Source organism: Cetorhinus maximus, chromosome 15 (assembly GCF_964194155.1).
Source record: "Cetorhinus maximus chromosome 15, sCetMax3.hap1.1, whole genome shotgun sequence".
NCBI lineage: Eukaryota > Metazoa > Chordata > Chondrichthyes > Lamniformes > Cetorhinidae > Cetorhinus > Cetorhinus maximus.
Window position 1 is genome coordinate 38,052,486 of NC_135893.1, and position 23,130 is coordinate 38,075,615.

At 42.3% G+C, this 23,130-nt stretch overlaps 1 protein-coding gene across 1 annotated transcript in view; it reads left to right on the forward strand.

Moving 5' to 3' along the window:
• Positions 1-23,130, forward strand: part of hspg2 (heparan sulfate proteoglycan 2) — a 524,258-nt gene that overhangs the window by 435,385 nt on the left and 65,743 nt on the right. Inside the window, exons 70-75 of the mRNA XM_078558280.1 lie at positions 2,629-2,791; positions 8,545-8,642; positions 13,167-13,433; positions 16,459-16,571; positions 18,165-18,312; positions 19,463-19,579. Coding sequence (XP_078414406.1) covers positions 2,629-2,791; positions 8,545-8,642; positions 13,167-13,433; positions 16,459-16,571; positions 18,165-18,312; positions 19,463-19,579 — 906 coding nt within the window. The remainder of the gene's footprint in view (positions 1-2,628; positions 2,792-8,544; positions 8,643-13,166; positions 13,434-16,458; positions 16,572-18,164; positions 18,313-19,462; positions 19,580-23,130) is intronic.

The following is a 23,130-nucleotide window of genomic DNA, read 5'->3' on the forward strand; positions in this document are numbered from 1 at the left end:
TAATTGGATAACTCTTTCAAAGAACAGGCACTGGCACAATGGACCGAATAGCCTCGCCTTTGTATGGTTCCAAAGACCAACTTTTACATTCCTAGGCACTTTATTCCCTAATTAAAAGTGAGGATTTATTACCTTGGGTCTAGAATGGCAATGGTCAGCTGATAAAGACCAACAGAGGTAGTTAGTTGAATTTGAACCAATTACATACAAGTAGTTCTTTAACAAGACCAAGATAATCCTCCAAGTACCTCAGCAATTCAACTGCCAGTAGGATAAAATGGAAAGTGCAGAAAATGATGGTGATGGTATTTGTCTATCAGCCTGACTTCTGGATTTATTGGGGCTGAATTTCTCATATTTTAACATCCAATTGGGGCACTGATGGGGCAAAAATTAGGAATTCTGGTGAGAATAGGGGCTCTGACATACTCGTTTTGGTTATAGGAACTGATGGTTCTGGTTGGACCTGGGGCAAGTGTATGGAGTTCCCGTCTTGAGGAGGTGGGAGTTTTGTCACTGTGTGAAAGGGGTTCAAGTAACCAATTTCTGTCCTGAACATGCCTCAATGATCATTGAGCATCCACAGCCCTCTGAGGTAGAGAATTCCAAAGATTCACCACCCTGAGTGAAGAAATTCCTCCTCACCTTAGTCTTAAATGGCCTCCCCCTTATTCTGAAACTGTGTCCCCTGGTTCTAGATTCACCAGCCAGGAGAAACATCCTATCCACATCTGCCCTGTAAGAATTTTGTAAGTTTTGTCGAGATCACACCTCATTCTTCAAAACACTAGAGAATACAGGCCCAAATTCCCTCAATCTCTCCTCATAAGACAGTCGTGATATCCCAGGGATTAGTCTGGTGAACCTCCCTCTATGGCAAGTATTAAATAAGGAGATCAAAACTGTACTCCAGGTGCAGTCTCACCAAGGCTCTTAAAATTGCTGCAAGACATCTTTACTCAAGGTACTTTGCTTGAGGCTTGCCTCCCCAAAGAAGATTGCCCCAGCAGATCCTTGTGACATCCCAGTGAGATGTGGATGCCTGACTGATTCCTCAGAAGTAACGTATTCATATTGTGCCCTGCATGAAGGAAGGACATGCCCGGGTGATTAAAGGCTTGTATTGTTGCACCTACCAAGGGTCATTTCACAGTTAGTTCAGAAAGTGAAGCTGGCTTCAGCCTTCGCTCACCAGCCTGCTTGTATTTTTATTCACTTTAGACTAAACATATAAAGGAATAAATTGTTTTTATAAGAAACAGTTGTCTCAGCAGCTACTGAGATCAATGTACAATCATTCGTGATTATCCTCCTGGCATCTTTCTAACATTCTGATAGCAGCGTATGGCTGCAGCCTTCCAGCACAAACCACATTTACATGTCATATTCTAAACATGGATTGAATGGGATGCCAGTGAGAATCGGTTTTCACTGTTGTGCCTCTAACTGATGTCAGTTTGCAGGTGAGCAAAAATATCAGCTGCCGATCATTGTCGACTGCCCAAAATAACCCTGGAACTTTTAACATAAGTTTTTTAAAAAACAAATATCGACTGCATTCCCTGATAATTGCCTTGGTAGTTTGCTGCAGAGTGTTTTTGTTGAATTAGAATTATAATCAGATAAGTTTTTGTACCACAGCTGATTAGCATCTCAAGTCCAAACAGGAGCAGAAAATAGTGAAAAATGTTGAATCTCTAAATTGTGAGACCCACAGGGAGAAACTTTATTGCATTCTGATGATTTTTTTACTCGTTAAGCATTTGCAATAGGTATTTGGTCAACTTCTCATTGAGGAAGTGAATGGGGGCGGATTTAGTTGGTTTTGATGATTCAGTGCTTGGAATGGTAACTGGCACTATTACCTTATGGGTTTAAAAAAAACCCACAAATATTCAACAAAATCAACAAAACCAGCGAACAAAAATACACACACTTGTGATTCTTGAAATAGCCCTGGCATGACAGTTCCGACTATCATTCTGAAATGCTGGTATTTTTTCCCCAGTTTGACACATACACAGTCGCACTGATAACTTGATGTACCATTGCCTTGACATTCTGAACACGCGTAGTTTAAATACACAATCCAATCGCCCTGGATAAAATGTATTTGTTCAGTGTTGAAATGACCTGCTGACAGATTGCTGAATGGTTATTGTAAACTTATGGAAATCTTATCTGGGTATAATCCTAATTCAAATATAACATTATCTGACAAATTAGCAAACTTGATTCTCTTGCTTGCATCAGATACATATTTTTTTTTAAATCCTATGTTTCCACTTTTATAATGGAAGACCTATAACTATGTTATTTTCTGGCTCAAAATTTGGATCTTGTTTTGCCTGATCTTCAGGTGTAAAAGGTAAATTTTGTGAAGTTCCAATAAATTGCTTGGTACAAGTTATGGAATGGCAACTCTCAGAAAAGACAATATCACTGCATGTGCTGTATCTAATGTAGTCCTGAAGAATCCACAGCTGGGGTTCTATTGTTACATGCTTGGAATGGAATAAATTGGAGTAGAAAAGGAAAAGGAAGTGGTCATGTGTGGGAACTTTGTGGGGAAAAAAACATCACAACATGTAACTCTTTGCTGCGTTTTGTACTGTTTTATCACATCAGCTCCCCCAGCAGTGAAAATGTCACCACAAATTGAGGTGCGAAATGTTGGCGGCACTGCAGAATTCACCTGTTCAGTAACCGGCCACCCAGAACCCAGGATCGAGTGGCTGAAGGAGGGAGGGCAGTTGCCACCAAATCACAGAATCAGTAAAGGAATCTTGAGGTAAGATGATGAATTGTTATTTCCGACAGCTCTAACAGTAGCCTTTTCTCAACTGAAATCTAAGTAAAGGTCCAAATTCCCTGTCATTCAACTTTGAAATAAGGTGCCTGAAAGATCATCTTACAGATGGATAAACATAGAGAAGTTAAGCCAGAATATTAATTTAAATTAAACCAGAGAGGTAGACCTAAGGGAGATGGGTTCAAATTAGTAAATGATAACTTTAGGACTAATGTTGAGAAATGTTTCTGCACAGGCAGGGTGATCATTATGTGGAATATGCTTGCATATAGAATGGAGTTGTGGAAAGAATTAGAGACTACAGTGGGGGATGCCCGGGGGCAGGCATTGGGATATCTCTAGGGGGATGAATCAAGATGGAGTGATTTTCCACATTCGTAATTATCATGTGATCCAGTCGCATGTTCTATGGAGCTTAAAAACGGTTCAATCTCCGTTAAAGGGATAATGTATCAAAAAAAAACTGGTTGAGAACGTTCTTATTTAGAAACAGCAAGGTGCCTGAACAATGTGTGCATTTTACTCATGTAATTGTTACAAATTAACTATTTTGTTGTGATTTATTTAATTCCGTTGTATTTACATGAACAAAGAATGCCAGTTTTTGTTTAAATGATAACTTTGCCCCATTAATGAGGGGTTACTTGGCTCGTGTGTGGAGTCTTCAGTTATTATCCCACAGATCGAATCTTACAAAGATATTCCTTTTGCAAAGTGTTACTAAGATAGTGACCGTCTAATGTCTACAATATATATAATTTACCATGTTGCATGGTCCTTATTTGGACATTGTCATTTGGAGATGCAGTCAGTCCTACAGTTGCACATTTCTGCTAACAGATGGCCCTCTCCTCGGTCACAGATTCCTACCGACAGCATCATTAGTACACTCAGAGAAAAATTCTCTTCACTCTCACTTTCCAGGGGCAGAGCGAAAGGAGATCCATGGATATCAGGTGGATTTGGAATCACATAGTGTTGGATCTTGTGCCTTGCAGAATTGGGACACTTATCCAGCCTGATGGAATTGCCCCCCTGGCGCAAACCTATGTCCCAGAGCTGAGCTTTCCACTTCGGGGTCAACACACCCTTTAATTTTTCTTTTTTGGAGTGTGTAGCATATTCCTTTAAGTGCAAGGGCCCTTTAAAATATTTTGTATGGCTGCGTACACACATATTAATTTAGGGGGACTGCTTGTGCACAGGAACGTTCATGTTTCTGTGCATCAAGATAGAGCATCGTTTGGGGTTCTTTAGCACAGACAGAGGACCACTTAGCCCATCATTGCTGTACCAGCTTTTTGAACGAGCTATCCAATTCATTCCACTCCGCTGCTCTTTCCCCATATTGCTGTAAATCTCTTTCAAGTTTTATCCAATTCCCTTTGAAAAGTTCCTGGTTGAATCTGCTCCCAACAGTCTTTGAGGATGCGCATTCCAGATCGCAACAACTCACCAAACAGAATCACAGAATTTTTACGGTGCTGAAGGTGGCCATTTGGCCCATTGTGTCTGCACCAACTCTCCAAAGGAGCAATCCCTTCTTGAATGCCTCAATTGAACCTGCCTCCACCACACTCTCAGCCCATGCGTTCCAGACCTTAACCACTCACTGCGTGAAAAAGTTTTTTCTTCTATCAGTTTTACTGCTTTTGCCGATTGCCTCCTCGATCCTTTCATGAGTCAAGCATCCTCCCACTTGCTTTTTTACCAATTATCTTAAATTATTGTCCTCTAGCTGCTGACCCTCCTTCCAGTAGAAATGGGTTCTCCCAATTTACTCTATCTGAACCCCTCATAATTTTGAACACCTCGATTAAATATCTCTTTAACTTTCTTTATTATAAAATGAACAACTCTGAAGCCTCCAGTCTCTTGACATAACTGAATTTCCTGGCATCATTTTGGTAAATCTCCCCTGCATCCATATCTTCACACCCTTTCCAAAGCATGATGACCAAAACTGAGCACGCTACTCCCACTGATGTCTAACCAGTGACTTATAAAGGTTTAACATAACTTCCTTAGTTTTTACCAACATCCCAATGAAGAGATTCTAGGGCAGGGGAGTTAACCCTAAACAGCATTTAACCCTCAAATATAAGCACAAAGGCAGATGGTCTAATGAATTAGCTCATTGCCATTCCTAGGTGTTATGACGTGGCAGATGATGTGTGCCAGGCAGACCAAATCCACAAGGAAAACTTGGCCACGCTATCACAATGGTTTTGCAATTTGTATTTATTACGAGATGTGTGCACAGAATTCAGAAGTAATGAGTCCACCAAGACCTTTAGAGATTTTAAAAATTAAATTAGAATATTTATTTAAAAAAAGATCTCAAGTACATACATAAGACTACAATTATTTAATATTATAACAAATCCTAAAATTCCTAATTAACCTGACTCCCAGTTACACACCCCCTTTAAGGCAACAGTCCAAAATAGCTTTTAGATTTTAAACAAAACCAGCAAGTACCCATTTGACAGTCGAATTCCAAATGGCTTCCCCTACTTCAGTTACTTTATACAGCAGACTTATGCACAAATGGCTGGAGGCTTCTTGAAGGCTGTTTCACATACTCCTGTTAGATCTTACATGGCCCTCTCTTCACTTAGCCTTTCATCCTCCTTTATATATGTTTCTGTCTCTTTAATATGTAAATTCTATTGTTCCATGTGTCTTTGAAACTGTATCATCTTCATAATATATAAAAATGTCATGTTTCCAATATTGTCAGTAATATGTAGAAAAAATAAACACACTCCTTAGCCTTGCTTACCTGGCTAGTTGTAAACAGACTAACATCCATTTGAAATCCAAACAATCCCTTCCCTTATCAAAAAATGCAAATTCCCTTCACATCTTACATGCTAAGCTAGCATCCATGTTTACTCATTAGCATGTCAACATTTTTACACCTAGCTCCTTTTGATGGTTTCAAGCTTGCAGTCTACTTGACTCCAAAAGTAATTAAAGCACACAGACAGAACCACCTATATTTGCGCTCATAAACCTACCTCACAATAAACCAGAAAAATATTGTGAAAATTATTATACTTTTGTAACATAAGACTTTGCTGTGTGCAAAATGTGTGCTGTGCTTTCTTATAATTTAAGGGTGATTACACTGCAAAAGTCCTCCATTGGCTGGAAAGCACTTTAGGGTATCGTTGTGAATGGTGTTATTTATTAGCAAATTATTTCTTTCCATCTAAATCACTGACACCGGCATTTGAATGTGACAATCCAACTGCAGTAAAGCAATAGGGGCCACACCTAACTTGTTGGAATGTTACCTTTATTTTACCACATGGCACTGATACATTGCCTTGCATAAATGAAAAGGAAAGAAAAATTTGCATTTATACACGATCTTTCACAGCCTTAGGACATCCTTAAGCATTTGGTAACCAATGAACACACTCTAATTAGGAGCAGGATTAGGCCATGCAGCCGCTCGAGCCTGCTCCACCATTTGATAAGGTCATGGTTGATCTGATTGTGGCCTCAACTCTACTTTCCTGTCTACCTCCTATAACCTTTGAATCCCTTGTTAATCAAGAATCTATCTAATTCAGCCTTAAAAATATTCAATGACACTGTTCTCTGGGGAAGAGTTCCCCAGACTAACGGACCCCTGACAGAAAAATTTCTCTTCATCTCCATCTTAAGCAGGAGACCTAGTCCCCTAGTTCTAGTCTCTTCCACAAGGGGAAACATCCTTTCAGCATCCACCCTGTCATGTACCCTCAGAATCTTATATGGTTCAATAAGATCACGCCTCATTCTTCTAAACGCCAGGCCTGACCTGTCCTCTCATAAGATAACCCCTTCATGCCAGTCATGATCAGTCAGGTGAACCTTTTCTGAACTGCTTCTAATGCAATTATGACCTTTCTTAAGTGTATCAAAACTGTATACAGTGCTCAAGATGTGGTCTCACCACTGCCCTCTACGACTGTAATGAAACTCACCTATTTTATATTCCATTCCCCTTGCAATAAACGCCAACATTCCATTTGCCTTCCTAATCACTTGCTGTACCTGCACATTAACTTCTTGTGAGTCATGTGCTAGAACACCCAGATCTCTCTGCGCCGCAGAGTTTTTCAATCTTTCACCATTTAAATAATATGCTGTTTTTCTATTCTTCCTATCAACGTGAACAAGTTCACATTTACCCATGTTATATTCCATCAGTCACATTTTTTCCACTCACTTAACCTATCTCTAACCCTTTGCAGTCTCCTTATGTTCTCTTCATAGCTTACTTTCCTACCTATCTTTGTGTCTTCAGCAAATTTAACAACCATACGTTCCATCCCTTTATCTAAGTCATTGATATAAATTGTAAATAGTTGAGGCCCTAGCACTCATCCCTGGGGCACTCTAGTTACAGCTTGCAAACCTGAAAATGACCCATTTATCCCTACTCTCTGCTTCCTGTTAGCTAACCAATCCTCTATCCATGCTAAAATGTGACCCCGTATGCCACAAGCTCTTATTTTGTATAGTAATCTTAGATGTGGCACCTTATCATATGCCTTTAGGAAATCCAAGTACACCACATCTACAGGTTCCCCTTCATCCATGCTGTGTGTTATTTCCTCAAAGAACTCTAGTAAATTGGTCAAACATGATCCCTTTCACAAATCCATTATGACTGCCCAATTGCATTAAGATTTTTCTAAGTGCCCTACTGTAACCTCAATATTAGATTCTAGCATTTTCCCTGTGTCATGCGTTAGGCTAACTGACCTGTAGTTCCTGTTTTCGGTCTCCCTCCTTTCTTGAATAAAGGAGTTACATTTGCTATTTTCCAATTGGATAGGACCTTTCCAGGACCGAAGGAATTTTTGAAAATTACAACCAATTCATCTACTATCTCAGCAGCCACTTCTTTTAAAACCTTAAGATGTAAGCCATCAGGTCCTGGGGACTTGTCAGATTTTATTTCTAATAGTTTTCTCAGTACCCTTTCCCTGTTGACTGTAATTGTTTTAAGTTCCTCCCTCCCTTTCACCCCTTGATTTACAGGTATTTCTGGAATGTTATTTGTGTCTTCTACAGTGAAGACAGGCACAAAATATCTGTTCAATGCTTCCACCATTTTAGTTCCATTTTTCATTCCCCACATTAACTCTCTAGAGGACTAATGCTCCATTTAGTAGCTTTTTTTCCATTTTAAATATCTGTAGAAACTCTTGCTATCTGTTTTTATATTTCAGATTAAGTACTGTGGAAGTGTAGTCGCTGTTGTAAGCAATGCGGCAGCCAATTTGTTCACAGCAAGCTCCCATAAACAGCAATGTCCTGATAATAAGATAATGTGTTTTAATGATGTTGATTGAGAGATAAATAACAGCCAGGCGATCATGCAGAACCTCCTGGCTCTTCCAAATATTGCCATGAGATCCTTTATGTCCACATGGGAGAGCAGATGGGGCCTTGGTTTCTCGTCTCATCCGAAAGACGGCACCTCCAACAGTGTAGCATACCCTCAGTTCGAGAATACCAGCCTTGATCTTTGTGCACAGGTCCTGAAATTTGACTTGAACCCGAAACTTTCTGACCCAGAGGCGAGAGCTTTACTGACTTGAGGCACCATTGGCACATGTAACAAAGTGAAAGAGAGTAAAGGCTGTGCTTTGTGTTATTAGTGTGTTCAGTTCCTTTAGGGATGGTGTTTATCTGATATCAAATTACATTGTTTGTTATCTTTACAGAATAGAAAATATACAAGATGGAAATGAAGGAGTGTACATCTGCAGAGCATCAAATCCATTTGGGCAGGTGCAGGACAGTGCCAAACTCACCATCCAAGGTAGGCTTTAGATTAGATTTGTCATCGCAGTTGAAAGAGGGAGCTATGTTGCCCCTGTTTTTTTTTTTAAAAAAATGTGATTAAAAAGAGTAAAATGCCAAGAGAAAGAAATGGATTATCTTTTACCTCTCTTGAGTGCAGTGGTGGACTTTTGGAAAAATTGAGAGAAAATGTCAACTCCTAGCCCTAAAATAGGGTTCTTATCAATGAACTCATGCAGCATTGCACAGCTGCGCAGTCAGATCGCACCGGCTGTTTTATTCCAGGATATGCAAAGAGGAAGATGTGAAAGATGTTACAGAAAGGCAGACATTGGCGGATATATCACAATGGAGCTGGAGAATGAAGAAGGGTGGACGGCCCAGGGACACAGGATACCGGAGACATGACTTTAATGGTTAACAAGTTAAGGCAGTGAGTTGGCTGCAAGGGAGCCATCCACCTGGGCATGTCAGATGATAAGTACATGAGGAGCCTGCTGCTCAACTTGTACACTGCGACTATGATGTGCCGAACAGCCATAAACATTTACAGAGAGGATTGGCCAGCTGCGATCTGATAATGCTGCTAATGAAGGTCATCTCTCCCTTCAACAGAGAAAGACACAATCAGATGAATAGCTCTTATGCCATATTTGTCGTTTTGCTGGCATGTTTGTTTCCTGTGCGTTGTGAACTGCCCAGTGCTGATGATGCATTTTCAAGGTTCAAGAATGAGCACTCGATAAGTAGTTGAGTAACAACTTGCATTTATATGGCGCCCGTAATGTAGAAAAACTTTCCAAGGTGCTTCACAGAGGCATAACCGGATTAAAAAAATGGATGCTGAGTCAAAGGGGGAATATTCAAAGGGGTGATCAAACCTTGGTCAAAGAGGTGGGTCTGTAGGACACTGGTGAGATACTTTTCTATTTATTCATGGGATGTGGGTATCGCTGGCTGGGCCAGCATTTATTGCCCATCCCTAATTGCCCTTGAGAAGGTGGTGGTGAGATGCTGCCTTGAACCTCTGCAGTCCATGTGTTATAGGTACAGCCACAGTGCTGGGATTTCCAGGATTTTGACCCAGCAACAGTGAAGCAACGGCGATATATTTCCAAATCAGGATGGTGAATCACTTGGAGGGAAACTTCTAGGTGGTGGTGTTCCCACGTACCTGCTGCCCTTGTCCTTCTAGATGGTAGTGGTCACTGGGTTTGGAAGGTGCTGTCTAAGAAGGCTTGGTGACTTCCTGCAGTGCATTTTCTGGATGGTACACACTACTGCCACTGTACGTCAGTGGTGGGGGGAGTAAATGTTTGTGGATGGGGTGCCGATCAAGCGGGCTGCTTTGTCCTGGATGGTGTCAAGCTTCTTGAGTATTGTTGGAGCTGCACTCATCCAGGCAAATGGAGAATATTCCTTCACACTCCTGACTTGTGCCTTGTAGATGATGGACAGGCTTTGGGAGTCAGGTGGTGAGTTATTTACTGCAGGATTCCCAACCTCTGACCTGCTGTTGTAGCTACAGTATTTACATGGCTAGTCCAGTTCACTTTCCAGTCAATGGTAACCCCCAGGGTGTTGATAGTGGGGGGTTCAGTGATGGTAGTGCCATTGAATGTCAGGGGGCGATAGTTAGATTCTCTCTTGTTGGAGGTGGTCATTGCCTGGCACTTGTGTGACGCAGTTACTTGCCAGTTGTCAGCCCAAGCCTGGATATTGTCCATATCTTGCTGCATTTGGACATGGACTGCTTCACTATCTCAGGAGGCACATTGTGCAATCATCAGCGAACATCCCTACTCCTGACCTTATGATAGAAGGAAAGTCATTGATGAAGCAGCTGAAGATGGTTGGGCTGAGGACACTACCCTGAGGAACTCCTGCATTGTTGCCCTGGGACTGAGATAATTGACCTCCAGCAACCACAACCATCTTCCTTTGTGCTAGGTATGACTCCAACTAGTGGAGCGTTTTCCCCCAGATTCCCATTGACTCCAGTTTTGCCAGGGCTCCTTGATGCCACACTCGCTCAAATGCTGCCTTGATGTCATGGGCGGTCACTCTTGCCTCATCTTGGGAATTCAGCTCTTTTGTCCATGTTTGAACCAAGGCTGTAATGAGGTCAGTAGCTGAGTGGTCCTGGTGGAGCCCAAACTGAGCATCAGTGAGCAGGTTATTTCTAAGCAAGTGCCGCATGATAGCACTGTTGATGAACCCTTCCATCAGTTTACTGATGATTGAGAGTAGACTAATGGGTCAGTAATTGCCAGGTTGGATTTGACCTGCTTTTTGTGTACAGGACATACCTGAGCAATTTTCCATATTGCCGAGTAGATGCTAGTGTTGTAGCTGTACTGAAACAACTTGTCCAGGAGTGTGGCAAGTTCTGGAACACAAGTCTTCAGTACTATTGCTGAAATATTGTCAGGGCCTATAGCCTTTGCAGTATCCAGTGCCTTTAGCCGTTTCTTGATTTCACATGGAGTGAATCGAATTGGCTGAAGATTGATATCTGTGATGCTGGAGACCTCCAGAGGAGGCCGAGATGGATCATCCAATCAGCACTTCTGGCTGAAGATTGTTGCGAATGTTTCAGCTTTATCTTTTGCACTGATGTGCTGGGCTCCCCCATCATGGAGGATGGGGATATTTGTGGAACTTCCTCCTCCAGTGAGTTGTTTAATTGTCCACCGCCATTCATGACTGGATGTAGCAGGACTGAGACAGGTTGAGTGGTTTTTGGACAACTTCCAGAGTTGAAGGTATGGCTGTCATTGGAGAAGCAAATAGAGTGGAGCGGGACAACGCACAAGAGTTCAGAGTCAGAGAATCAGGAAGTTCTGTGGAACTGTAGGGTTGAAGGAGGTTTCAGAGACAGGGAGAGGGTCAGGTCTGAAAGAGATTTCAACACACGATGAGAATTTTTAAATGGACGTATTAGAGAACCAGGAGTCATTGTAGGTGACCAAGGAGAGGGATGATGAGGTAATAGACTTGGTGTGGTATAGGATATGAAAAGCAAAGTTTTGGATCAGCTGAAGTTTACAGAGTTTTTAGCTTTTAGCTTGAAGTTTACAGAGTTTGGAGGATGGGAGGCCAACCAGGAAAGCATCGAAATAGTCAAGTCCGGAGGTAATCTCAGCATAGGGATGGGTTTTAGTAACAGGTGAGCTGAGATGGGTGGAAATGGGAAATGTTACAGAGAGAACAGTAGGTATCTTTTTGTGGGAAGAATATGAGGTCAGTGCTCAGCTATGGGTCCACTAAGTCATATGATTGCCAATACTCTGTTTCAGCCTGAGACTGTGGCTGGGGAAAGGAATGGAGTTGGTGTCAGGGGTACAAAATTTGTGGCCTAGATTTTGTCTTCACGATGTTTAACCGGAGAGGTCGAGAGAGGTGGTTGAGAGGTAGAATCAGGTGTCATGAAGCAATGTGTGGAAGCTAATCTTATGTTTCAGATGATGGCACCATTAAGGAAAGGTGTCATTGTTCATCATGACAAAGGCTGCGGAGAAAGAGGTTGTGGAGGTGAATACACCACAGTCACAGAGGATGTCATTTGTGACTTTATTGAACTCAATTTCATTGTTCTCCAGGGCAGAAACCTGATTGGAGAATTTTAGCCAGCTGGTCAGCCGCAGATGAGATGAAAGGTCCACTGGCGATATCTGCAGCCATTCCAATGCAGGGCATTCAGTGCCCAGGGGTCTCTTCTGGTGCAGTAGATGAGAGATAATTGCTGTTAGAGATTACTTGCTCCATCACACGAGGAGAGCTACTTGACAGCATGACATTCCTATGATGTGAACTTACCTGGGCCACCTGTGGAGCTCCATGTGTCCACTCTGCTGGTGAACATCTGTTTGCATGGTCCACCCTTCAGTCTGAGTATAGGAACAGTGCAGAGAACAGCATCATGAGTGCAACTTGGAGTTTAAAGCTCAGTGACACCAATATGAGCCTTCATGACAGTTGTGTCTTCTGTACCCGTGACCTGTTTAACTGAGGACTGCACTGTAGATGTCATTGATGTTGCAAGATATTCAATTTTAAATCGTAGTGCAGCAACCATGTTGGAGCTAGTAGCTGATATCCAGGGATTGATCCTTCCAAAACTGCGCAGCTCATCTTCCAATGTCAAGGAGGATTTGGACTTAGGCATAGGGAAATTTGTGGGTGACACAAATGTAAAAATTTGGGCAAACAGCAAGAAAGGCTGTGAAAGATTTTCAGGATCTGGCCTGGTTTAGATGGACCTTCACAATTGACTAACCCAGCAGCACCCACTTGAGAAAAATGGCCATGTAGGTAAGTCACAAAGCAACACCAATGCACTTCATAGTTTATACCACAATGAATCAGGAGAAGATGGGAGACAATAAACAATGAGCATGACAGAAAGTTATCAGCCACCTGTGATGCTGAGATAGACAAACTAATCCAGCTTCACGTATGCTCAGGGGTGCCAGGAGTGGGGGGTTGTATTGGGGGGTTGTGGATGAAAAATTAAAATGACTTTCTCCCTGGTTATTTTCAGCCTTACCCATTGTCATGATAAATGTGAGGGCATCTATGCAGATGGTAATGGTGGGTGGCTCGGTGGAATTCGAATGCCAGGCTATCGGGGATCCCCAGCCTTCTATTCACTGGAGTAAAGCAGATGGAAGGCTGTCTCCTGATGTCATCATTCGGAACGGAATGCTGAAAATTGAACATGTGAAGGGGTCTGATGCTGGACGTTACCGATGTACAGCTACCAACGATGCTGGATCCGTCAAGTCTGAAGTGGTCCTATACGTACAGAGTGAGTGAAACTTGAATTGTTCTCTATCATATTTTGAGTGGCATAGGACCAGATATCCAAAGGGCTACAGGGTTGGGACCTGGTGTGTGCGGCCCATGAAAATCACGATCCTGGAGACCGTGTCAGGATTCCGCACCTCCGGAGCAGTCTTGAATTTTCAATTGGCCATTGAGAGGGGAGAGAGCAGGGAAGTCACTCAGCTCCAATTGACAATTCCTTAAACTCCTTGCGGAGCTGGTTAAAGGGTCTGTCTGAAATGGAATGAGATTGTGGAAATTTTTCTCGGCAACCTCAAACGGTTTTGTGCACCAGTGCTCAGCTGTTTGAGTTCACCATGGTGCCCAAATCACTTTATTTGCAGTGCTTTTCTCAACCAGCACATGGGACCAGCCAATGCCGGCAGGACTGCTGTTCGTGCAAGGTCACGGTCTGCCCCCTTCCACTTCTGAAGAGCTGCCTGGTCTAATCAGCAGGGCAGCAACAACCCCCAACATGGCTGCTGCCTGCCTTTGCTGCTGGTGCCAGGCAGGCAGCTCCCACTTCCTGGAGACACTTGGCTTCTCTAATTGGAGCCCAGCTCACCTCCTGGTTAATTAGGCCACTTGCATTTAAAGATCGTCTTGCTATAGCGATGCAGTTCAGGCACGGGGTCAGGATCTAGAATTCATCTAGTTGCCTCCATAGTATTTACAGCACAGGAATAGACTATTCTGCCTAACTAGTGTGGACTGGTGTTTATGCTCAACATAAGCTTCCTCCCGCCCTACTTCATCTAACTGTGTCACCATATCCCCCCTCCCTCTTCTTTCTCCCTCATACTTATTTAGCTTCTCCTTAAATGCATCTATACAAATTGCCGTAATCATGTCATATAATTGCAAGTTCCACATTCTAACCACACTCTGGATAAAGACGTTTCTCCTGAATTCCTTATTGGATTCATTGTTGGCTGCAGTAAGGTCCTCGCTTAACATCAACTTACTTAATGTTATTTCACTTTAATGCTGTTAATAGCGTAGTTGTCAATATATCCGTTTAACATAGCCAGTTTCACTTTAACATCATTTGCCGCAGACTTCCTCTTCTGTGGCCTGTCTGCTCACGTGACTTTTCCCGCAGTGCTTCTGCCCTCAACCTCAGTCGCTCTTCCTCCTGCTCCTGCCCTTGTTGGCTCCTGCCTTGCCGACTCTCACCCTCACCTTGCAGCCTCTGTTCTTGCCTTAGTCCTTGAAGTCTGCTCTTTAACGACTGCCACCTCTTGGCTCTCCTGCTGGCTTCGCTTCTGAACTCACACTGAAGACCTGGGCTCCATCTACTGGCAGAAGTCAATCAGTGCAGATAATCAGGACTTCAACTCTTGACTGCACTGACCAACTACTGCCACTAGCTAGAGCCTGGTCAATCTAAAAATAATGTACTGAGGTCAGTATTGTAAGTTTTAAATTTTAATTGTGATATATATTGTACTTTTATATTAGTGATGCATTTTATTTTGCAAGTTATTTCAACTAGGAATGCACAGTGCTGCACATATACGGTACAGTATTTCAACTTGAATATTGGGTTTTCTGGGTAAGAAGTGTCCGAAGGAACCTAACCCTGGCTTTAACGTTAATTCTTATGGGAACTCATGATTCATTTAAAGTCGTGATTTTCAGTAACATCACCACAACTTTCAGTGAGAATGTACTAAATGTTATATTCATTAATCCTAGTTTGGGACTCCCCAACAAGTGGGTAACATGATCTGAACACCAAACCCATCAGACCCCTTCATAATTTAAAGATCTCTATTACTTCATCCCTCCACCTGTTCTTTCCAGAGAAAAGAACCCCAGCCTGTTGAGTCTTTCCTGATGGTTCTAACCTCTGAGCTCTGCTAACATCCTTGCTAAACTTTTTAGCACTTTTGCCCACTGCTTCCACATCCTTTTTATAACGTGGAGAAGAGACTCTAACCTTAACCTCAAGACTTCTACAAGGTTCATTCACAATTGTATTTTACTATAATGCATTGCAGTGAAATTCCTGGTATTAAAATGCTTCTTCACACATTTGAGTGTCCTACTCTAGAATGAATCTTTACCCAAAGTAGTTGAAACAAGAATAAGCTTTATCTTCTTTATATTATCAACCTCCCTAAGGTTTACCATGATGACATATGGGTGTGTGGATGATGGGATGCTTTAATGGAATGCTGTAAGGCTCTGCATGCATTGACAGATACTTTATTGGAATTGTTAGTTTGCACATGACTCATGTCATACTTTCTTCTTGTTTGGTCTTAGTATGTGACCTTTGTCATTGCATCTCCCAACTATTATAAAGATATAAAGACTTATAGCCATGTGTCTTTATGTGGGACTTGAGTCACGTCAGGCCAGACATGGTAGGAATAACACAGAAGGGCATTAGTTTAACCAGTTTGGGCTTTATCGAGAATCCGGTACTTCATGGTTACATTTTAGGTGCCAGCCCTTAAAGGACCAGATTTATTGAATTCAGTTTTACAACTTGCTCCAATGGGATTTGACTTATGCCTTTGAGTTATTCGTTCAGTCCCATAACCAACCACCAGGCTATTGCGCCCTGCAAAACCAAGTGCAAACATTGTTCTACAATAATTTATGTATGCAACAGTTGACTCCAATTGCTTGATCCTTAATGGCCTCAGAACAGTTAGGGAATGGACAATAAATGTGTCCTTGCCAATGTTGGCCACATCCCTAAAAACAACTACAATTTGCATTTGTTCCAGAAAATATAATCTTCTTCATACTTCTACCACTGACCTCCATAAATTAATATTTCATTAAAGTATATATTTTTTAAAACTACAAGGCCTTTCCATAACTTTGAAGTACATGAATGGAGACAAAGGTGGTCCTGTTGTACAAGGCTCTAACTAACACCCGAGTCAGGGAGTTTACTGAATCCCATCATTTGTTCTGTGTGTTCAAAAATTGGTTTTTAAAACTTCTTTTTCTATGTTGCGCTGTTAACAAAATACTTCTTGTTTTTATAGCTGTCCCCATGATTGCCCCTCAGCCAGAGCTCAAAGAAGTAGCAGTTGGATCCACGGCAGTCTTTCCATGTCTAGCCTCAGGGTACCCAGTACCAGAGGTCACCTGGAATAAGGTAGCTTCTTGCTTGGGTATCTGTTTCCTTCAATATTGTTTTGAGAAATGTGTCCTTTGTAGGGTCAAAAATGCACTCATTCCCCTGTCCAAAAGGAAGATCCTGCATATCCTGGAGGTTACCATTGACCAGGAATTGAACTGCACTAACCATATAAATACTGTGGCTACAAGAGCAGGTCAGAGGCTAAGAATCCTGCAGCGAGTAACTCGCCTTCTGACTCCCCGAAGCCTGTCCACCAACTACAAGGCACAAGTCAGGAGTGCGATGGAATACTCCCCACTTGCCTGAATGAGTAAAGCTCTAACAACACTCAAGAAGCTCGACACCATCCGTACAAAGCAGCCCGCTTGATTGACACCACATCCGCAAACATTCACTCCCTCCACCACCGACACGGTGGCAGCAGTGTGTACCATCTACAAGGTGCACTGCAGGAACTCACCAAGGCTCCTTAGGCAGCACCTTCCACACCCACAACCGCTACCTTCTAGAAGGACAAGGATAGCAGACACATGGGACCGCCACCTGGAAGTTCCCCTTCAAGCCACATGCCATCCTGACTTGGAAATATATTGCCATTCCTTCACTGACACTGCTTCAAAATCCTGGAACTCCTTCCTAACAGCACTGTGGGTGTACCTACACCACATGGACTGCAGCGATCAAGAAGGCAGCTCACCACCACCTTCTCAAGGGTAATTAGGGATGGGCAATAAGTGTTGGCCTAGCCAGCGATGCTCACATCCTTTGAATGAATGAAAAAAAATATTTTGCCACTAACTCATAAGCAGCTGATACTGAGCTGATTAACTCCTTCACGAACTGGATTAATATTCGGTTGTGAATAGGATTGGAGGTTGTAACAAAGAGCATAGAATGAGGTGATGAAATATTTCATGGCTCCTTTAACTGTCAGCAGCCAGTTGTTACGTCATATAAGTGAGTTAGAGAATGGGTAGATACTCTGCAATTTTGATTACCCATTGGTTAACAAAGCATTTATGTGGAATTTCCCTTAAGAAGATTAAATAGCCTGGGCAGAGTCGATGAGGGGGTAGATTCATCTCTTGATTCATAAAGCGTGCCATTAGACAGCAAAATTGCTGATACTCCTTTTTTAAGAATGGTGGGAGAGATCATTGAGATAACTACAGGCCTGTGGGGAAGCTACCCAAGTCCGTCATTAGCAATCAAGCGACTAAACACTTGAACAAATATGTGTAGGTCAGAGAGAGCCAGCATAGGTTTGTTAAGTGGAAGTCATGACTAATTATTCTGGTTGAATTTTTTTGAGGAGGTCATTATTAAGGTAGACAAATGTTGTCTATGTTGATTTCCAGAAGGCAATAAAGGCCCATGCAAAAGATTCTTGGCAAAAATGAGATGGGATGAAATGGAATGTAGTTTTGGATTATAAATTGGAAATTGATTTAGTTTTTGGGTACATCATTTATTAATTGATATAAGCAAGCCCACATTGAATTTCTATCTTTGACCAAACATGCTGATAAGATATTTGGTGTTGAGTTAGTCTTGTCAGGAGGCTTGCATCCTGTTTCCATGTTCACACATTTTTGCACTTGCTTTTAGCTTGAGGGAGACCTCCCACCCGGAGCGTATGTTGAGAACAACGTGTTGACCATACCATCAGCCACCACCGAACATACTGGGACGTACGTTTGCACAGCTATGAATGAACAGGGAATGGAAACAGCATACGCCATGCTGAAAGTCAGAGGTATAACATATTTGCCCTGTGTGTTGCTGCAATATAAGAACATAAGAAATAGGAGGAGGAGTAGACCATACATCCCCTAGAACTTGCTCCACCGTTCATTACGATCATGGCTGATTTTCTGCCTCAACTCCATTTCCCTACCCCATCCCCATATTCCTTGATTCCCTGAGGAACCAAACATCTGTCTATCTCAGCCTTGAGTATAATCAATGATGGTACATCCACAACCCTCTGGGGTAGAGAATTCAAAGGATTCATAACCACTGAGTGAAGAAATGTCTCTTCATCTCAGTCCTTAAATGATCGATCCTGTCCTGATACTGTGCCCTTGTGTTCTGGGTTCCCCAACTCTCGGGGCGGGATTTTCTGGCCCCACCCACCGCCCAGATTGTCCGGTCCCACAGAAAGGCAATGGACTTTTGGCTGGGCCACCGAATCTCCTGCAGTGGGGTCCCGCCATGACGGGGCCAGAAAATTGTGGCCTCAGTATCTACCCTGAAAAAGCCTTTTCAGAACCTTTTTTATTTCAATAAGATCACCCCTCATTCTTCTAAACTCCAGAGAGTATAGGCCTATTTTACTCAGCCTCTCATTATAGGACAATCCTCTCAACCCAGGAACCAATCTCGTAAATCTTCATTATACTGCCTCAAAGGCAAGCTCTTCCTTCCTTATATATGGAGACCAAAACAGGTTAGAGGGCTCCAGGTGCGATTTCACCAAAGTCCTATGCAATTGTAGCAAGACTTCCTTATTCTTGGACTCAAGACCCCTTGCACTAAATGCCAACATGCCATTTGCCTTCCTAAGAGTACATCCAAGTTCCTCTAAACATTATTGGCCAGGGCAACCAGATATAACTCCCTTGCTCTTCTTTGAAGTAGTGCCATGGGATCTTTGATGTCCACCTGTGAGAGCTTGCAGGGCCTCGGTTTAATGTCTCATTTGAAAGCCTGCACATCTGACAGTGCCGCACTCCCTCAGTAATTCACTGAAGTGTCAGCCTAAATTATATAAAGTGAGATTTGAACCAAAGCCCTTTTGACTTGGGGGCCATGAGGCTACTGCTGAACCACTTTAAATGTTAAAAGCTCAAGAGGGGCTTTTTTATTACTTCAATAAACCTTTGTACATTTTCTTGTCTTTACAGAACGTAAGATCCCATATTTCACACAGGACCCCATCTCCTACATTGCTCTGCCCACCATAAAGGATGCCTACCATGAGTTTGAAATCAGGATAACATTCCGCCCAGATGCAGCTGATGGTAAGAATTCCTACCCTCTGTGATTCTCATAAAAGCTCTGAATTATGCTCAAGTAAAAAAGCCATTCAGTGACTCACCCAAGCAACCTTCATGTGTGAAGTGCGTGTTAGCGGGTGGAAGCTGGAGAAATGACATAGAATCTAACCCTCTCCTCACTTGACACCAAAATAGCCCAACGGCCAATCTTTGCACCTTCTATGTGAGTGTAGCTCAGTTACAGTCCATATCCTCCAGTAAGAATATTACTGTGGGGACCTGATCAACAGGAGATCCTGTGAGAAAATAAATAGTTAAACATGTTTGATATACGTGGTTGTTTTGATTTGCTCCATCAGTTGCTGATTTTGTTTTAGATGATGAGTGCTGATTAAATTCCTACAGTCTCAGAACTAAGATTCTTCCCAACCAGCTCGCTCAATGGTGTCATCGGCACTTACTCTTTAGATATCAACCAAAATGGAGGGGCAGTCGGGGACGATCCTGATTTCACAATGGGCTCTGATGGTCTAACTCATGTTGCACATGTGTTAACTCACAGGCTCTTACAGCCAAGTTGAGATGTCACATGATATATATATGTATATATATATGTATATGTATTCAATCCTTCCTTCCAACAGGACAGACAGGGTTATCTTCATTTTTGGTACTTTGTAAAGTGAACAGTACTGTTCAAATTGTAAATACATTTGTAAAGTCTTGCCTCTCAACCTTAACCTGTACAAAAACTTTTCATATTGATATGTCACTCTGTAAGTCTATAGTCTGTTGTTTGTTCCTATGTTCAGTTTTTCTCACTTTTTGTTTGTGTTTCTTTGTGTTCTTTTCCCCATCTCTATATCCAAGCTCTCTTACTGTACTCTGGTGAGTTTGTTGTGCATCTCCACAAATTCCACTAGCTGTTATTGGCAAAAACTGTGCTTTATGTTTGGATTGTGCTGAGCTTCATTATAAAACTACTAAAAAAAAACAGACCATCAACTGCTTTAAGCCTTGGACCTTTGCCTTATTATGCAGATTTGCTACCTTTATATCAGTTTAATTTGTTATCAAATGCAACGTGAATAAGAATGCAATACAATGATCTAATTGAATGATGGAACAGGCTCAAGGCTGAATGGCCTTCCCCTGTTCCTAATATGATATGGGGCATAACAGAGCGCTAACATTTGTTACCAAAGCTGCCATATATTTCAGGTAAGTGGGACTAATTGATTGATTCTTTCAAAGAGCCAGCGCGGGTCAATGGGCTGAATGGCCTCCAGTGTTGTATGATTCTATGATGACGGTATAAAGAAAGGCTTTCGTTGGTTTAACAGAGACCATAAATGCCTTACGAGATGCTTATATGAATTTTTGATCTATTAATGTTCTTGGATTCTAATTAAAATATTTAAATTGATTATTTCACCCATCAATGTAGCTATGGCTTGTGTTGTGAATGGAAAGGCAGTAAGTTTTTAGAACTAAACAGTTTTGGGTTGATTTTGACTGATATGAATTTATTTGTAATGCCCTTCTCGTTCATTAACCATTGGACTTCACCTCCCTGACTGTCTCAGCAGTCATGCTATCCTGAATACAATGAACAAGTAGCGCCAGAAAAAAATGGCCACATTCTTAGAAGTGAAAATGTGTGACGATCTCTATCAATCCAAATTTCCCTTCGGTAATCTGCTTGTACTGTAGATCCCATTAAAACATTTAGGACACTTCACACTAGAGATAAGCAGAGATACTAGGACAAGGAGGCCTACTTTAAATGCCAATTTAAAGTAGAAAGATTCTTCACGTCAAGAGTGACTGACACATGCAACGGGTGTGGTCTCCTGGGCATAACTTGAGACTCATTGAGAATAGAGTTTGATAATGTGATGAGGATGGCCATGTGTTTTTGGATGGCTCAGCTGAGATGGGCTGACTGGTCTCCCTCCCTTGCAGTTATCTTGCACCTTGTGAATATAGGTCCAGCATTTAAATCTTTCTGACCATTGGCTGGCCATTCAACTGAAACAAATTAGGCATTAGGATCCTAGAAGATTAACATAGAAACTAGGAGCAGGAGTAGGCCATTTGGCCCTTCGAGCCTGCTCCGCCATTCATTATGATCATGGCTGATCATCCAACTCAATAGCCTGCTCCCGATTTCTCCCCATACCATTTGATCCCTTTCACCCCAAGAGCTATATCTAACTCCTTGAAAACATGCAATGTTTTGGTCTCAACTACTTTCTGTGGTAACGAATTTCACAGGCTCACCACTCTCTGGGTGAAGAAATTTCTCCTCATCTCAGTCCTAAATGGTCTACCCCATATCCTCAGACTGTGACCCCTGGTTCTGGAGTCCCCCATCATCGGGAACATCCTTCCTGCATCTACCCTCTCTAGTCCTGTTAGAATTTTATAGGTTTCTATGAGATCCCCCCTTCATTCTTCTGAACTCCAGTGAATATAATCCTAATCGACTCAATCTCTCCTCATATGTCAGCTCCGCCATCCCAGGAATCAGTAGGGTAAACCTTCGCAGCACTCCCTCTATAGCAAGTACATCCTTCTTCAGATAAGGAGACCAAAACTGCAGGTCTCACCAAGGCCCTGCACAATTGCAGCAGGACATCCCTGTTCCTGTACTCGAATCCTCTGGCTATGAAGGCCAACATACCATTTGCCTTCTTTACCACCTGCTGCACCTGCCTGCTTACCTTCAGCGACTGGTGTACAAGGACACCCAGGTCTCGTTGCACATTCCCCCCTCTCAATTTATAGCCATTCAGATAATCTGCCTTCCTATTTTTTCTACCAAAGTGGATAACCTCACATTTATCCACATTATACTGCATCTGCCATGCATTTGCCCATTCACTCAGCTTGTCCAAATCACACTGAAGCATCTCTGCATCCTCCTCACAGCTCACCCTCCCACCCAACTTTGTGTTATCTGCAAATTTGGAGATATTACATTTAATTCCGTCATCTAAATCATTAATATATATTGTGAATAGCTGGGGTCCCAGCACCGATCCCTGCGGTACCCCACTAGTCACTGCCTACCATTCAAAAAAAGACCCATTTATTCCTACTCTTTGTTTCCTGTCTTCCAACCAGTTTTCTATCCATCTCAATACACTACCCTCAATCCCATACGCTTTAATTTTAGACGCCAATCTCTAATGTGGGACTTTGTCGAAAGCCTTCTGAAAGTCCAAATAAACCACATCCACTGGCTCCCCCTCATCAACTCTACTAGTTACAACCTCGAAAAATTTCAGTAGATTTATCAAGCATGATTTCCCTTTCATAAATCCATGCTGACTCTGTCCGATTCTGCCACTGTTTTCCACGTGCACAGCTATTAAATCTTTTATAATGGACTCTAGAATTTTCCCCACTACCGACGTCAGGCTGACTGGTCTATAATTCTCTGTTTTGTCTCTGCCTCCCTTTTTAAATAGTGGGGTTACATTAGCTACCCTCCAATCTGTAGGAACTGTTCCAGAGTCTATAGAATCTCGGAAGATGACCACCATTGCATTCACTGTCTCTAGGGCCAC